This window comes from Pleurodeles waltl, chromosome 6 (genome assembly GCF_031143425.1).
Source record: "Pleurodeles waltl isolate 20211129_DDA chromosome 6, aPleWal1.hap1.20221129, whole genome shotgun sequence".
NCBI classification, from domain to species: domain Eukaryota; kingdom Metazoa; phylum Chordata; class Amphibia; order Caudata; family Salamandridae; genus Pleurodeles; species Pleurodeles waltl.
This window is the reverse complement of record NC_090445.1, coordinates 977,344,934-977,363,894: the sequence shown is the minus strand read 5'-3', so window position 1 is coordinate 977,363,894 and position 18,961 is coordinate 977,344,934. Positions and strand designations below refer to the sequence as shown.

The 18,961-nt window shown below is 42.3% G+C and overlaps 1 protein-coding gene across 3 annotated transcripts in view; it reads left to right on the top strand.

Annotated features, from left to right (window-relative positions):
- The first annotated feature begins 383 nt into the window (after nt 1–383).
- TBC1D12 (TBC1 domain family member 12) overlaps nt 384–18,961 on the top strand; it is a 407,968-nt gene continuing 389,390 nt past the window's right edge. The window contains exon 1 of one of the 3 annotated variants that reach the window (XM_069239854.1): nt 384–661. In XM_069239854.1, coding sequence (XP_069095955.1) covers nt 548–661 — 114 coding nt within the window. In that variant the 5' untranslated portion in view covers nt 384–547. The remainder of the gene's footprint in view (nt 662–18,961) is intronic. The other 2 variants (XM_069239853.1, XM_069239852.1) reach the window with 2 other exon arrangements.

The following is an 18,961-nucleotide window of genomic DNA, read 5'->3' as shown; positions in this document are numbered from 1 at the left end:
AGGCAATAGATGTCCACAGAGAGAAATGGACCACTCCAAGAGGACCGTGTCCTGGGCGATGCCAGCTGCCTCGCCTTTACTATGGGGTTTAACCTTTAAGACCAACCCCTGGCTCTACCATCTTTCACTCAAATAATGTGCAATATATATAATTATGTTTTATAATTATTGAATGAACGGTGTGTCCAATCCAAAGACTGGAAGATGGTCACCCAATTACAGTCTGTCAATCATCCACCAAAAGAAGCTTGAGCTTCTTGGCCAATGAAAACCTCCTAGTTAACACTAGCTTCCGGCTTCTGTGAGAGCTTCAGCCAATGATGCGCCGCTTCACGGTTAAACCAATGGTGCAGCCTGTTGTTTTCAGAACCAATGGGCGACAGTACGGGTTGTGTATGCCGGCGAGACCCGCCCTCCTGCTTGCTCTCCCTCAGCTCTTTGGTTACAATGGGAAGCGCTTCAGCCCCCGGCTGGGTCCAGGCTGCGCGTGCGGCGACGTGGCGGGCGGGCAGCGGGGCGGCAGCTGCCATGGCCGCTCTTTAGAGACATGCAGAACTCGCACAGGAGCTTCCCATTCAGCTTCAGTTTCCTGCTGCCCAGGAGGAACAAGGAACTGCAGTCCCCGGCGACCGGCAGCATTGCCACTGCGCCGGCCAGGAAGGTACTTAGCACAGACCCTGACGCCCTTAGCTAAAGGAGCCCCCATTCCTCCCTCCCTCCCTTTCAGTGATGACTCAGGGAGACCCCCTGGCAGCAGCCTGTTAGGAAGTCACTCTGTTCGCCATAATACGGAACGCGCCCTGTCAGCGACAGCCTTGAGAGTCCTCGTGCCTGCAACGGCTTAGAAAGCCCAGTGTTAGCAGCAGCCCAAACACTCACTGTCTGCAATGCACCAACATCCGATATACACACATCATATTTTATTGATAACAAACGGAGATCGTTCTAATAGTACAGAAAGACGACTTCCAGTAGCAGCGCAGATGGCCCACTTCTTAAAGCAGCTTTCAGATCAGCAGCCGCCAACATTGTCGGGGGCAGCACAGAAAACCCTAAATAAACTACCCACACAGCCTGCACTTTCAATCGCGCTCAAAACCCCTCATCGTCACTCAAGAAAATCCGATCTGCTCCACTTCAATTGCACAATCAGTCCTCCGAGTCAATAGCAACGCATAAAGTGGCATGTCAGCAGGAAAATGATGTTTCTGCCAGCACTGGCCCAGCAGCAACACAAAATACGTTATCATCCACTCCGGGAACCCTCTGCAGCTGTACTTGAAACTCTCATTTGTCGCCCGCCAACCAAACTAACCTTTCGCCAAACTCTGTAAAGCAACACGTGACCACCAATCACATTTCTTCTTTATAGACTCCCAATGACTCTTTATAACCAGCAGCCTATTTCTCAGAGAACTGTCCCCATTTCAGCGGCCAATGCAACCTAATTCCACAAGCAGAGAAAGCCCCCATTTTCGCCACAATATAATTAATTTTTTTCAGTTCACCAAAATTTCCCTGTCAGCAGAACAAAATGTTTTATTGTTCTAAGCACAATACACCCTCCTAACTTCAGCCCCAGTCAGCAGAGGCACGTGAACTCGCCAGTGAATAGCAGCAAGCCTGTCATTCATCGGTACGGTAGCAGAAACCCACCCACCTCATTTTAAGCAGCTCCTAACGCCACTTGTCAGCAACCTACAAATCTCCCCCACCCGGGCATGGATTTCTCGTCGCAGGGCGACAACAGCTAATTCCCTTCCTCTGCCCTTGTGGGGGGCGGTAACTTGTCCCGCGCATCCCCTGTGACCTGCTCCTGACAGCATCCAGTCACAGAGGCTGCGGTTTACACCACTGCTGCTTTTCTCATTGTATCGTTTCAAGCTTCTTGCTCTGCCGAGGAAACCAAAATCACTTTACACAGTTTAAGTGTGGTATCACCAATAGCGCTTTCTAATTAGCGTCGTTCAGCATTAATCATCCGATGTATCAACCAGAACGTGAATTAAAGCGGCGCAGTAAAACAAAGCATGGCTTAACAACTCTGGAAACTGCTCGATGCCATGTTATATCAAATACGCAAAAACTGTGGTAAAGCAGAGGCAAATAACAATGCATGAACACAGAATTAAGTAAAATAGCGCTTGCGCTCTTTACCGCCTCTCTTGTTTTTTTCATTTCACACACCACATATCGCAATAATACTATACCGCGTACTTTATTGGCATGACGAGTCAGCCAGGCGTTGCCAAAGTAAACATGTCAAATTAGTTATTGCAGACTGTACTTTAATGGGCGTTTCAGTTTTCAAAGTTATTTTTTGAAATGCCACATCCACCTGTTTTCTGATTGTAGTTTGACAATAAGAATCCTTTGTCTCTTATATCCAAAACGTCAAAGGTTAAATTTTATTTTAAACTCCTTGGGATTACAAGTAGCTAATTGCTAAAATATTGGCACTTTCAATACATTTAAAGAAATGGACCTCGCGCTACGTTATGTGCGTTTATTTAGTGCCTTTCTACAATTTGCATGGCCCATAAGTGGAGTCTGGCTGCTTTTTACAGTTGATGGTGTAGTGTATTTGTGTTAACCTTTTCCTGAAGTTTTGATATGGAGGTTGGTGCAAGGATCCGAATGTGTTTCATTGATAAACACTCAGTCAGATATGTGGCTTTGGGCCGTGTCGTACCCACGATGGAGCCTGGTGTTGTGCTTAATGTGTACTGCTGGTCGTTGGTGAAGGACAGATATAATCAAACTACGGCCTGAGGGCCGCAGGCTGCTCTCCTGAACTTTACATCCAGCCCCCTGGTCAACAGCAGCACTGGGCTGTCGTTTACTGGATTCCGCACTAACATTAAATGATGTTAACTCAAGAAGCAAGCATTTATGTAAAGGTTAAGTGAAGTTAATGAAAGGAAGTAACTAGGATGTCCTGCACTACCTAATTATAAGAACACATTCATTTATGAAGACATCTTGCTGCAAAAGTGTAAAACAAAAAATGATAGTCGCTTCAAAATTCAAAAGGTGTATTTCATTAAAATGCAGCACTGTATCTCCTCTGTACATTAGATTATATCAGTGCACTGAGAAGTGTTTTTTTTTAAGTGATAGTTTTCAAACATGAATTTAGAAACATTCATGCTTCTCTGTCACCATGACAACAGTAGTATACTAAGAGGCAGCTCGATTGTTATGTACACCCTCTGAGTGGCGTGGGATCCTATTATACATAAGGGACTTTATAGTTTATTAAATCAAACACAGGAGAAGATTTTTTACAGCGCACATCCTAAAGTTGTGTATTTCAAGGTTCTCTTATATGTGATAATGAAGAAAAAGGAGTGAAAGTGAAATACTCATTTGCCTGTTATCACACAATTTGCTACAGTGGTGAAGCTTGGATTAATCTCGTGCAGTTCAGCCACTAGATATATATGGTTCCCTTTCTCTATACCGTACTGCCAATATCCCCCCGCTCCAAACGCCACCACCCTGCTGGCATTAGTGCAGCCCTCTGTCACATCACAGAACAAACATTTTGGCCTCTGGGAAAATGTTTGCGATTACCCATGGTGAAGGATAATCACTGGAGTTTTTGTATAATCTGCCTAATCTCTGCTGGATGTTAAGGTTGTCATGTGGGAAGAAAAGCACAGAGTGGAGGCAGTCTTACAGTTATAGATGCATAAGTGCTATAGAATTCACGAAGTTATGCTTAAGACCTCTGTAAATATGAATGGTATGTTACCCACCCTTCCACATCAAGTAAGGGCAGATGATGTAAATTGTGTCTCCCATGTTAGTCTTGTGTGTGGCTGCAAAGTCCCGACAAACTCGATGCTAGTTTTGTTATGCAATTCTACAACATTTCATATATTGCCATGCAATTGCAAGCTTCAACAGAGTAGACAATGTGCACTACTCTCCCCTTAGAGAAGGGGGATCACAGAGGATTGCCCCAAGAATAAGATGAGTGGGTGGAAGAGGATTATTGTGTTTTTTTAAGATCAAGTGATTGAAACTGAGGTAATCAGGTGGGGGGGCTCCTTAGGTGACCCAGGGAGTGTGGTGGGTCTGGGAGACTACTTGGGTCATGCCCTGTAGGACTAGGGGAGACACCAACAACATAGGGACAATCACAAGAGGGTCAAGCCTAAAATTACCAGGCAGTATGTTGGGCATGCATTGAGAGACACTGGTAGAGTGAAAAAAAGATTCTACAAGTGACAGGCCCAGTTGGGATCGAGGAGGCAGGAAAATGATGGAAGAATGGGAGAACTTAGGTGACAGCAGCAGAACAGCAAGGACTTTGTCTGCCCAGGCACCTTGGAGCATAAGACAGTGGTTCCCAACCTGTGGTCTGGGGACCCCTGGGGGTCTGCAGAGCCTCCTCAGGGGTCTGTGACTGCCTAGAAAATTAAATAATATTAAACGATTAATAGAGTGTATATAAATAAAGTGGCTGAATGTACATTTTTTTAATTTGTTTTTTAAATGTATTGTAAATGTCAAGGATTTTGAAATTGGTGGCTAAAAAATTAAAGGTGTATCCTTAGGTTGATTTGTGGGAGCAATTCAGGTGCATCAAACAGAATATAGTACGGACAATGTGTGGTTTAATTTGAATTTAGAAAAGCTCTAACCTTCCTATTAAAATTAAATGTTTTATTTTTATTTATTTGTATTTGTTTACAAATATGTTTCTCTAGATTAGAATTTGGGGTAAACTAGGCCACACACTCTCAAAAGATATATCAGAAGACTGTTTCTCCCAGGATCACGCTCATGCAATCCCATGGATTCATTATAACAAGGAGGGCTTTATGGATCTACGTTTCCCCGAGCTATTTTTTAATCCGTCAAACATTAAGCGGTATGTAAAGAGATATTTAGAGATGGGGAGGGTACCCTTCATCATGCAAATTTCGATAAGCTGAGTAGTAGCAATAATTACAATCCAATTAAAACATCGCTGGAATGCAAATTTGATCTCACATCAATTTTTCATTCAAATTACAGATTTTATATGACTAGGTTTTGTTTTAACATCTTATATTTGCTAGTGGCCTTTCCTAGGGATGTTGACTGGAATGGTATTATGCCAAGTTGTCCTCGTGCCAATACTTCTAGACAAAGCACCAGGCACTTCCTTCTCTTTTGACACCTATACCTCCTCCCCCTGAAGCACCTTTTCTTTTTTTTTTTACCGCAATTCTGCGCAGATCTAAAACAGTCTCACAGAGAGGTATTTATCTTTTTACAAAAACTGCAATTTGGAACTTTGTGTTGCCTTGGTCAATTTTGTGCGCTGAGAATAAGGAATAGATATGGGTCCGTATAATGTACTTTAATTTTATTAGGTTGCTTTGTATGAGGGCGTGGTTTTTAAAAATGTTTTTTTTTTTTTTTATCTTCACAATATGATAATTTTGTTGTGCTTTTATGGCTCTCTGCAAGCTGAAAAGTTTATTTGATTGACTGACAAATATAATTTGTGTATATGATTGATGGAATGCTTGTTTCTGTATTTTTTTGTGTATTGTTTTGTGGTTCAGATCATAAACAGTGTTTAGGCCCGGATCCCCAGCTTCCAGTAATGTCTGTCGGGTGTCCCCAGATTCCAGTAATAATTCAGTGGGGGTCCCCGTGTTCCAGTAATGATAAAGTGGGCGGTCCACAGAAGTCAAAAGGTTGAGAACCACTGACGTAGAATATTGAAAGAGGTTGCATCTAATAACTGTTCAGTAGGAAAATCTGTGATCAACTACTCAGTCCTATCCACTCTTAGCAAACAATAGTTAAAACTGCTCTTTAAGAAATCTTCCATAAATGCAGCCAAGCCTAGCAGCTACCATCTTATATCCAATTTAGCTTATCTAGAAGGCAAACTGCATGGAAAAAAAAAACCTACCTATAACAATTCAACTTCAGAAATGTATGGTCGTACACTTCAGTTTGAGTTCCTTTCTGACCCGTAATTATTTCTAGACATGGCTTTCCTCTAGTTACTGACCTCCTTCAGCAACAGCGCACCCCACTGGGGTGGAGCGGACTCTTTTTAAAAATACATATAACATAACATTATTTGTAGGTTCTTGCACGGCGGTTGTGTTGCTCTCATTAACTTGCAGCTGCCATTTATTTCTGGATACCGACTGGCACAGAAGATTTACTCCGTTCAGCCCTACACTCATGGGTTATGCAGCGTCTGAGCGTGTGTTTCTATTTATTGAACTGGAGATGCAGGTTTTCTGTGGGTGTTTCATCATTCTGTATACTCCTTGTTTAATTTTTGGCTCCAGACTTCACTTCCATGGAATGTGATCGGGGAACTTGCTCTTGTCAAACGAGTTCTAGCTTTTGTATTGGCAGAGGCTTAGAATATGCTAGCTATTTCTTGGCACACAGACTTTGCTTATAGTAGCTTTCATGCTGGTGTAAAACGTTCACACAAGTTTATTCTTCTTTGTAAAAAAAAATAATATAGTGGGTAGTGTGTTTGACCGCTGCACGATCGAGGGATTTTCCTATTATTTATTTTGTTCCTGAAATAGCATGACTTTGGTGATTGCTTCCAAACAATGCTCTTCTGTAACATTTTGACAGGACCCTTCGGTGCTGGTTGCTATTCAGACATCCTATGGCAGCCATTTTTACTATTAAGCCAATCAGCATCAGATTTGGGGTGCCTCTAGCTGTCCTGCCAGGTCATTGGAATAGAGGTCGAGCAAGCTTAAGCACACCCTTCGTTTAACCCAGCATTCATGCTTAAAGACCTTAACTTGCATGATATTTATATTCAGTGTATTTGATGGTAGCATTAATACATTTTATTATATTATGCCCCACTTTAGTCTACTAGCGTTTAACTCTGAGTGCCTGGTTGAGTCAAGTATTATTTGAAGTTTGCACATATTTACATTTATGTTCCCTCAACTTGCTTTCTGCATACTTGATGAGCAGTACAAGGTGAATAAGCAAACTGTGCTACTGCCTTTGGCAAATAATCTTTTTTTGAGTTTCGTGAAAACTATTGATGATGAAGAAGTTCAGTGTACTTTGATTTACAAGATAACATAAAGTTTGTTGGTAGTCCTGTTCTTCACGCCCCACCACATCAAATTTTGGGACCAGGAAATCCTTATATTTGCGTCTTGCATTGATGTCCCTTTCTCACAAAGGACCAGGAAAGCTTATTTAACTTAAGAGATCTAGTAGTATTGTAGGGACTTTTTTTGCCTAGCTCAAAGCGGCTATTCAGCTTCTCACTCAACACAAAATATTATCTGAGCCACATTATTTATTTGTTATGGAGCCTTTCTTTTAGTTTTTTCATGGTTACCGATCTTAAATGATTTTCCTTATAAGGTTTAACTTTTTCAGTATATTTTTCTGACCCTACATCAGATTTGTAGCTCGGGTGTCTTTATATACAGGTTTTGGAAGTGTTCCCTCCACACAATGGGATCATGATTTCGTTATTATAAAAATATTCTCGAGCAGGTTCAAAAACAAATTGATATCAACCTACCCTACAATTTCTTTGAGCTACGTCTCAATTTTTCTTCTTCTGGATTGTTTATGTTTATGCCTTTATTGATTTCTGCAATGTGGTATATAATTCAGGGTCCAATGAGTCCCTTCAAATCAGGTTTGCTGCATCTCTATCTTGCTTTCAGTTTTTTGTTTTTGTTTTTTGCCTTGTCTCCTGAACCATGTTTCTAGTTTATCTTTATGCCCTGAACGTTTTGTCTAATGATAAATTGCACTTTCACAAATATTTTCCACATGTACGGTAGCCTGGCTCACAAAAACGGTGGAAAGCTCCATACACAATCGGATCCTGATTCACAAAGGCTGAATGAGCTTAGTTTGTGTTCAGAACTGTTGCGTGTGACCGCAATTTTTGCCACGTCCAAGGATGACCCTGTAGTTGTGACACCAAAGAGCGATTTACTGAGCGAGGATTGCCAGTGGTTTCTTGTGGTAGTGGATCATGCAAATTAGTGGGGCTTCCCAAAGTTGTATTGTATATATTCGCGTAGGAGCACTTGTTAAAAAAACAAACTTGCATTGCAATGAATGGTGAGGATTGATTCTCAGACGTTAGTTACCAGATTTAAGGTCTCTGTTAATAAATAAAAATAAAAAAAAACAACTACTATCTTTTAAAGATGCTGAACATAACTGTGGTTTGTGTTTCTGATTTGAATTATTTTTATTATTTCAAAATTTTAAAGTACAGACACCTACCAGTGATATGTTGTTTTCATAACGGGTTCATATGAAGTAAACATTAATATTAAAAAGGAACATTGTGAATACTATATAAAATGTTAATAGGGAAAGCTACATTTCCGATGTGTGAGGGAAACTTTCTAGAAGCTTGCTGGGGAGAGGAGTTGAGGGATGGGGACTGAAACCGGAAATAGAGTGCCCTCTTCAGAAGTTTAGCTTGGGTTTAGTTGAGAAATATGATGAGTGATGCGTGTGTTTGGGAAATGAGGTGGCTACTGTGTAATGGAGTTATCTTGCAGGGATTTTAAGAAGGCAGGTTATTTTGCAGTGTATCCAAACACTAACTATACAAGTTGAAGAGAGACCTGCTTTTAAGGAGTAGCGTGTACTTTGTAGACAGTGGGAATAAAATGCATTTTCACTTTAGAATGGCAGGGCGCTGAGGCCTGCATAGGACTACAAGACAGATCACTGGGCTTGTAAATTCCCAGGGCTGTAGGCCAGCTTCGTTTTGGATATGGAGACATGGACATGGGATAAATATCGACCCATTAAAGAGGTTTGTAGTAGTTCTTTAAAAAAAAAAACGTAGATGGTGGAGTTTGTTGTGTGTGAGTAGCAACCGTTTGCTTTGTAGCTTAAGTGGTCTAAAATGGACCTCATTGCGTGGTGGAAAGGAGTTTGGGAATTCTGTGTATAGGCTAGTTTCTGTAGTGAATGTCAATTTGAAGCAGTTGGTGAGTAGGCAATCGTTCATTGATAATTTGCCTCCAGGACTTAATAATTTGAAATATTTGTATTTGTTTCACCAGAGATTGAAGGCATGTATCTATTTCTGAATGGCATATCGTCACTTGGAGAGCCTTTCTGCGTTCACAGAATCGTTTTGGAGGAACGGGTGTCTTCCCCCTCTACTTTGAAGCAATTAGTTATGACTGGCACTGAGCGAGAAGAATACATGTGCTTAGAATAAAAAGGAAAGGGACGGATGTCCGGTGCACCTTTTAGCTCAGACTGGTTCCTCCACGTATGTTTCTATAACTATTCTACAAGGCAGACCGTATATAAAAGGATTGTACCACTTTTTTTAACTTATCCATGCCTGATGGGTTAAAATGTGTGAAACAAATTTTCATTTGCACCAGCCTATTTAACACGGGAGTTAGTTAAGAGTTTGCTGATGAGGTCTCAGTGATCTGCAGGTGATTCGTTTGAATCCTGCGAGGATGACTTCATTTATCAACCACAGAAAGGCTGAAAATGGAGTATCTTGGAATTTAATAGTATACAGCACTGTGGAGAGGCAAATAGAAACAGTATGTGACATCGCAGAATGTTATACTTTCAAAGAATGACCTAACTAGAAGTTATTTGACCTTGAAAGCTAGTACATACCTCTAAACTACATGCACTTCACTTTATCTTGTCACGTTCTTGCTATACACAGTCACAATTTTGTTGTCACACTTTGTCACATTTTTCTAGCACATTCAGTCCTTGTTTTTTATTTCTTGCGGTCTCAGTATGGACAGCTCTGGCTGTCCGTTTCAGGCAGCATTGTATCCTTCATCCTTCCGTTAGATTTAGATTTTTTTCACTGGCTGCCACAGTTGTCAGTTCTGAATTTCTGATGGATACTTCCAACTGCATATTCCTCACCTTGTGTATATCACCTGGTGCTTGAATGGATCTAAAAAAAATCAAAGTGGTGCTGCTGCACTTCGGCAGGTGGCACTGTGTTACTCTGCATTGATGTTATTCTGCTCTGGAAGTGATGACCTGAGCTGTATATTAGCACAGCTCATGCACACTGATGTCAGTTCCTTTCTTTCTGTGCCTTCGAATGTTGATCCACAGCTCTGCTCTATATATATTACCTTCCAGTGCTTAAGGGATTTCACCCCACCCTCCTAAGACTCCAGTGTTTAAGCCTTGTAGAGACTGTTGCAAACACATGCCTGTGACGGATCTTCCCAAGGTGTGTCTTTGGTGCATGTGTCCATTATCAACTTTGCAACACATTGAAGACTTTCAAGAGTCCACACTGTGCATCTTGGGCAGGCTTTAGGTTCCCACTGGCACCTTTGCTGGCCACAAGAATCTTCAGGGATCTCCAGTTGTGTTATTTCTGCCTTGCTCGTCCTATGTGCCGTTTGGCCCCCTTGAACCTAGCTTGGGTTCTGTATTGGCATCAAGCTCATCTCTAAAACCCATACAACCCCTCGTTAATCTACACTGGTTCCAACGCCACTGGAATAGTACCTGCAACCTATCGTTCTCTCTGACTTCTAGCTGGCTTTGGCTCAGCCAAGGCTATGTCCTGATCTTGTTGTGCCATAGCTTGTATTGAACCAATTAGACTCGGACACCATCCCACTACAGCTCGACCACACAGACACACTGCACTAGCTTTTTGGTTTAGACTTTGATTAGAGCCAGCCTTATGGAGGAGGCTAGTAAGAACTATCCAATCCTTATGATGCAAACAGTTGGTACATGGAATTCAGAGCTCGAACAATCTACTCGACCACTCGCACAGGTTGAGCTATTTTTGGAACCCACTGAGTTGAGAAAGAACAGGTGTTCTGTTCAATCAGAAACTGAATTAGCAATTAAGATGCCTTTAAATCTTATTCTTGTCGCATTTGCTCTGTGTTCAGAGAAGGAGTTCAAAAGTCAGTTTTTCTTGCAATTTCTTTTCCTTGTGACTGCAGAGTTCCAGGATTTTGTAAGGCGAACTGTTTGATCTGTGTGAAATGAAAGGCTGTGGGTATCACGTTTTTCCTAACGCACAACATTTATGAAACTGTCAACTTTACAGACATTTCAAAATATATTTCACTAGCTGTGAAAGACCATTTTGGGAGGAGCGCAAAGCTCTTCGTCCCTCTTCTAATATCTCTTTAGGGGGATTTTAACCAATCCCATGTCACTTCAGTCACTTTCATTGGCTTGTGGGCTTGCCTTTTTAAAATCTGCGTGTTTTCATTCGTGAAAGGCATGCCTTTTCTGGTGTTTAGCCCTCCTCGAGAGCACCGATGAACTGCTTGAAGCATACAAGGCTCCATGTTTTTCATATGGTTTCTGGACTACTTTTTCTCTTTATTTCGCAACACGATCGTGCTGTGTTTTACGATTTTTCTTGATTTAATGTGGCAAGAAAAGTCCGGTTAGGAGTTTATAACGCTAATAGCTCTAACTCGACGTAATACGAGACCCGTTGCATTGCAAATGCTTGTTTGTACTTCTGTGTGGATAAAGATATTTTAATAGGATGAAAAAAATCAGAACACTTTACTTGGTGATGTGCAAATTATAAATATGTTTTTCTGAAACCCAATCTTAACAGATTATTGTTAATACACTATATAGTTTTATCAGTAAAGCTGCAGGTTAGTGGGAAGGTTTTTGGACATTTCTTGGAAATGTACTGTCTGTAAGTGACAGTGTGATACCACATCATGTTTTAATAATATACTTATTAAAAGTGAATGTTTGAACATAAACTGAGAAACACTCCTGCCCTGATGGCAAAGCACTTAGTAAACTAAGAGGAAAGTTGTAGATCATGTGTTCCTTGTATGTGGGCTACATTTATTATACATAGAGCAAACAATTAGGGGCATAATTAGAAGGAACTGGTGCATCAGCTTTGGTGCGCCAATTTCCTTGCGTCGCCATGCCCCCCCAACGGCACCATGGTAGCGCTTCATTTACAATGCAGTGCACCATGGTGCTTGTTAGCACAATAGCATCAACATTTTTGACACTATTGTGGTGCTTTGCTGGACTAGCGCCAAAAATGTTGACGCTAGTCTAGCAGAGCTCGGGAGGCCCATAGGAAATAGCCTAGCATCACTTTAATGCCAGCCCTGAGCAGGTGTTAAAAAATGACACTAGAATGGCTCAGTGAAATCTTGTAAATTTTACTGCTCCCATTTTTTTTGGGCCTCCCTGCAGGGGGAACACCTCCCTTGCATACATTCAATTAATCACAGCATTTGTGAAGTGCACTATTCACTGAGGAGGGTCTTAAGGCGCTTGGGGGGGGGGGGGCTAACTGCTGTTACTGCTCGAACAGCCAGGTCTTGAGTAGTCTCCTGAAGGTAAGCAGGTCCTGTGTCTTGTCGCAGGTGGATAGGGAGAGTGCTCCATGTCTTGACGGCGAGGTGGCAGAAAGATCTGCCACCGGCGGTTGTTCTGTGGATGCGAGGAACGGTGGCGAGGGCAAGGTCAGCGGAGCGAAGCTGTCGGGGTGTAGGAGAGTCGTCTGATGGTGTATTCTGGTCCAGTGTTGTGCAGTGCTTTATGAGCGTGGGTGAGGAGTTTGAACGTGATTCTCTTGTAGACGGGGAGCCAGTGCAGGTCTCTCAGGTGGGCTGTGATGTGGCTTTGGTGGGGGATGTCCAGGATGAGGCGTGCAGAGGTGTTCTGTATGCGTTGCAGTCTTTTCTGGAACTTGGCCATGGTTCCTGCATAGAGGGTGTTGCCATAGTCCAGTCTGCTGCTTATGAGGGCTTGGGTGACCGTCCTTCTGGTTCCGATGGGGATCCATTTGTAGATCTTCCGAAGCATATGGATCGTGTTGAAGCAGGAGGAAGAGACGGCGTTTACTTGCCGGGTCATTGATAGTGATGAGTCCAGGATGAACCCCAGGTTGCGTGCGTGGTTGGTGGGTGTTGGTGCGGTTCCCAGTGTGGCATGCCACCAGGAGTCGTCCTCAATACATTATATGTGGTGCTATGGTTTGCAAAGTGGCATAGTGCTACCATTGCACCACTTTGTAAATACGGCGCAGGGTGGGGAACTGGTTAGCGCTGCCGTAGCGTAAAAAAAAGACGCCATGGCAGCACAAGGGGCCTGGGTGCATTTAATCAAACAAGGTATATATATATATTTTTTTTTTAACAGCAGAAATGCTGAACTCACATATTTGAAGGTGCACTCATATGTGAGCATGAAGAAAAAGGCGACTGTAAAATACAATATTTGCCTAGGATTACACAATTTGAGATCTATTTATGGGTCAAGTACATTACAGTTAGGTTGAGTAGATGATTCAAGCTACTCGACCCGCAGGTCTAGTAACATTTTAATGATTTTTTTCAAGGTCTGAGATTAAAGGAGGCCAGTGGACTGAGCACCTAACATAACACTGGGTTAGTTCCACCCTGGTGTGAAACAGATGATCCGAAGTGTTACTGAGGTCCTTGAACTTCACCTCCCATTGTATCAGTTAAAACAGTCCTCCTCGCAGGCATCTTACAGCCTGGCCAGGCAAAAACTGAACCCATTTTATCTTTCAGTGAAACACTTACTGATACACTGTTGGGCACCTGGACTAAGCCATGCTTTCCCCCCCTCTGGGTGTCCCAGATTTCTTTGGCCCAATATCCGAAACCTAAGAGGGTGGTGGTCGACCAACAAATTAACCCTGTCACTTTTCCAACCACTTCCCCTGATAGGGAGTCAAAACGTGTAGATACTTTTGGCAAGTATATGTTCTCCTCTGCCAGTGTTGCCATGATGTCACTTAATGCAAGAGGCTTATCAGACCATTATAGCCTCACACATTTGAAGAAGGTGAGTGAGATCTTACCTGTGGTCACAGAAAATCTGTGACCTTCTCTACCCCAAATCATTCAGGATGGTTAGGATGCCACCAAATTTGTAATCTGCTGAGACTCAGACACCACAGAGTGTCTGGGCAGGGCTATGGGAACTAAGGTGGTACTTTGTCACCACACATGGATGGACATACCACCTTCCTGTTCAGCGGAAAGACCGATTCAACCCTGGCATGTTTTAAGGAAAGCTGAGCCAGAGGATGTTTTCTGGGGCTCTCATCTCCAGTTTGGCAATCCACACACCAATTTCATCCTTTTAGGGGGTATGCCAGGGACCTGACATATTGACAGCACCAACCCCATCACCTGCGCAAAAGGCTTCGCAGCCCTTTCAAGGTCAGGGCTGTAGGTCTGGCAGACAATGGGCCGACAGTTGGGGACAGCATTCCTCTCAGTCGCCTGCTTCTTCTGGCAACAGCAAAGCCTTTTTAGTGCACCCTTAGTGACACAAAGCCATTGGAGTGGGGAGATTCAAAATCAGCCACTTTCTACAGGTATGGCAAAATATCACATCCAACAAATGGGTCCAACAGATTGTCCAGAGGGCCTGTATCCTGTCTTTCCTTTTCAATGCACCACACCTGCTGCCTACAGTAGAACATCTGTCGGAGGTTCACCTGACGTTCTTATGCCAAGAAGTGCAGGCTGCTTTAGCCAAAGGAGCCATTAAGAGTTCAGCCATCAGAACTATGAACTGGCAGCTATTCATGTAACCTTTGTGCCAAAGAAAGGTGGAGGCCTCCGTCCTGTTCTAGACCTTCAACCACTCAATGCCTTCCTATGCAAACACAAATTCAAGATGTCACTTTGGGCCAGATTGTTTCTTCCCATGTCCCAGAGATTGGCTTGTGACAGTGGACCAGCAGGACAACTATTGTCACATGCCATCAAGAAGTGATACTGAGAGGCATAGGAACCACCTTCACAGACTGAGGTGCCTGTGCAAGGTGTTGGGGCCTCCCACTTACTTTCACTAAAGTGAAAGGGTTGCCAGGGGCCTAGCTTGGTCAGTAAGATTGGAGGGGTTTAAGCCTCAGATGTTCCAACAATCACACTGGCATACAATGTTAAAATACATTGGTTTAAGGGACAGTGGAAAGGGAGAGGAATGCAGATTGGTAGGAATACTTAGTGAGCCAAACCAAATATTTTGTAAAAAAAAATCTACATTTTTGAGAACTTTCATAATAGAGAGAGGTAGAAGTTGTGTGTGTGTGTGTGTGTTTTTTTTTTTTGTCTGTGTGTATGTAAAAATGTATGGTGAAAACTGACAGACACCTCACCATACCAAACTGAATGCACCTGTACCCAGCTAATTATCAGAAAATACATTTATTGAAGGGGTATAACACCCTCAACCCCAACCCCCTCCAGTAGCTACGCCCCTGAGGCCTGCCCCAACACATACCACCAACTGACTCGAGACCCTCAGAGCGTCGCAGAGCAGCCAAGCTATTGTTTGCTCTAACTGCTCTACGTGTTTCAGCTTCGATTCGAAGGGCTGCCGTTTTACTAATTCACGATTTTTGGCCTTGTGTTTAGTTGCCTGTAGGCACAATCCTATTGAGAGCTGCAGTGCTTTAAGCAGTAGGAGTTCTTTAAACGGTGTGTGATATATGTGTAATTAAGGGCCCAATTTAAAACGTGAAGAAAAATCCTGTGCTTCACACAGCATTCCGCCTGACCGGTCCTGAGTGTCCGTGAGTTTCCTGTTAGTTCATGAAGACATATCACCCATTAAACTCACCCCTAAAACAAGACAGAGCCTTTGGCTTTGTGAATACTTGTTAGAAAGTAGATCTAAACAAGTAACAACAATACTTTCGTTGTGAATAATCAGATATTTTAATTGCAATATGTAAGCATCACCCTGGAGAAAAGCCAGTGACTGGATGAGCGTCTAATCTGAACACTGTTATAACCCACTGATTTAGCACTACCTTCAACCGCAGCTCCAGAGCTCTCAATCGTGATCCGCCGTGAGCACTCTCCCATAACTTAAACTCACATGGGCACCTAGTGGCAATTCAGTTCACTATACATACATTGAAAAAGCCAATAGCTCGGCCTTTTAGAGCCGAGACCTCTTGACTTAAAAACGCTTAGTATAGTAAATGCCAATGACAATATTTTGACAATTTATCAACAGCTGCACATAAACAGTGCACAAATTGCACTCAAAACAAGTCTTTACTTAAAAAAAACGCAGTGTATGTATAGTAGCACACAATTTGCACAATTACAAAAAAAAAAGGCTACTAAATTCTCAAGACTTCCTTTATAATCAAGCCGGTAGTATTGCATCACAATACTTACTGTTAATAGTTTCCATTCTCAACATAGATTTGTCATCTTGCAATGAGGGTGATTGTAATATAAGGAACCTCCCTGCAAATTTGTGTTTTCTGTTGTCTCCAGACCTAATTGGTTTGCTCAACCATTGCTTTAAAAAGTGACACTGAAGTTGCGGAACTTGTGTTTACAATTGGAAGAAAAAACACCCAAACCATGTTCTTTTCTGAAGGATGGCTCAAAATTCTCCATAAAAACTTCATATGCTTTCAAACCTTATTGCACATTACTCCTGCAGCTGTTTCATATTTAACTGTTTTCACAGTTTCTCCGACAGTGGGTTACCAAAGTGTACTGTCAGCAGCGTAAATCACCATGCATAGACAAACGTTATTTAAGTGTAGACTTTGGATGATATCTCCATGTGTTCTTGAAAGCTGCAGATTGTTGCTCTACATGCCAAAATAGTGATTTACAGAACTCTAGTAAATAATAGCTATGATGCACCCTAAAGCATTTATGTAAAAATAGTGCAGGTTAGAGTAAGACCCACGTATCGTCTTCGCCTTTTGGGTTGTATGGAGGGTGTACAAGTTTTCTTGAGTGAACGCTTATAAGTTGTGAGGATATGTTTATGCTTCGGTGTGGGATCGTGAAGGTTGTGCACTACAAGTTTTCGAAAGTTGTGTGCTGAGGACAAGTCCATTACAAGCTTCATAGTCGTTTTTTGGGACATTATGAGAGCCGGTCTGAGGGTGGGTTACGATTTGGATTTGATACCTCTTTCCTAGTTTTTAAGAGCATACTCTTTCGTTCGAACAATTTTCTTTGAATGTTGTGTTCTGCTTTCACTTACCACACAGCCCCAGCTGTGTGATTGCGAAAGACCTATCTGGATTTACTAGAAACTTGCAGTAAGTGGCCTTAGAGCCCACCCATTATTTACCTTTGGTTGGCTATATTTTCACTCTCATTGCCATCTTTTTTTTATTTTTATTTTTTTATTCAAAGCATTGCTCCTTCTTCTTTTTGTCTCTCTCCTGGAACATTCTTTACCATACTTTCAATAAGATGGCTTGTTTCCTTCCACTGCTCACATTTTGGGACCTAGTTTCTTTTTCTTTCAGCTCTTGATGAGTGCATGTGTTTTCTAGCTCTGTCCTTGGTATGCTGCTTCCCTTCCCCAAACATTATCCCTACATCCTCGCACATGCTCTGGGTAGCTCTCGCCCTCTTGTGCTGCTATTTCTCCTGCCTTCTTGACTCACAAGCCTACATTGCACGTTGCACTCTGCCTCGTGTGCTTTATTGACCCTCCTCCCACCAAACAGGCTTTATATTTATCTTCTCCAACCATTGCTTCTCCTCACTCACTCCCCCATTACTCCATCACCCCTTGCGAGCATAATTTTTTTTTTTTTGGTGCAGTATCTGTTTTTTGAGGGCCTGGCAATTTCCATATCTGTCTGCCTCTTTGCTACATCAAAAGCACTCATCACTTAGCTTTTCTGTTTTTTAACTTTTCTGCTGTCCGCCATCGTAGAACAGCCAATAAAAGAGAAGGAAAGTATACATACATTCTTTTATATGCATGCATTGTGACACGTGCCAACAGAATGATAAAACTGGCAATGGCACCCTTGTCAATGCACCTATTTTCTTTCTGTTTTTTATTTGTTCACAATGGACTCTAGGTAATCAACACACACATAACGTGGATGTAACTACTCTGGTGTCCACTTGACATTCGTATGCCCTACCAATAGACTCATTTAGAGCCACAGCGCCTGACCATGCACATAGTTATTGTCTACAGTGCATTATTGTTTAGTATTTGATGTCACGATTTGCACAGAGCCATTGATTGCCCTGAAGAAATTCCACAATAGGGGAATGAAATACGTTGACTGATATATATTTTTTATGGTTTTAAATATCACAAAAAAGTTTGACAAACGTCTGTCTGAAACACAGATAAAGATTACACATTCCGTTTTTGGACTTTAATATAGGATTCTTTGGTCTCAAATTCATTTTGTAATAGGGTATGAGTGCCTCTTTTCACATGTATTACGTTAATGGGGTGTTCGTGCTCTGGTGCATATGCTTGGGGAGGCAGGCACCTCATATTATACTTTGTGGATCTCCAAGGGAATGAGATATAAAATCCACTGCTGTCTTTCTAATTAGAAATTGTCGCTGTATGCCCGTGGAAATTGTCTGGATGGTTGACAGTAAACCCCAGAGGGCACAAGTAATATTCCCTGAGAGGAGTCCCCCTCTGTTACACTACTTGTTGGCCAGAGATAAAAACGTGTGCTGCTTGAGGTGGCCTGGGGCCTAGAAGAGGTCTGCAGTGTGTAGCCCTCTCACTCATTTCTATTTCCCAGTGTGGGATTTGGGAGGCAGAACTCTCATAGCTTGCAAAAGCACATGATTTACAACCACAAAACATTGTTTTTTTAAAACTGTATCCAAGCCCTTTTGCGATTTTGAAAAGGCTTTCCGACTCTTAAATGGGCTTTTGCAATCCATTGCTAATCGGATTTGACATGAAAGAGGCACCACAGTCCTATTGGCATTCAGGGTGCCATATATTAATATTTAGTCACCACAATAATGGTGACAAGCCATTGATTAGCTACCTACATCCCAGTTGTGCTTCTAACTGATTAGAAACAGGGAAGCTGTCCTTACGGGACACCTTCCGATTTGGGAAATATCTCTCTGCACTTAGGGGGCTCGGGGTTCTGTTGGGTGGACATTATGGTGATTGGGTTTTGGAGGCACAACCA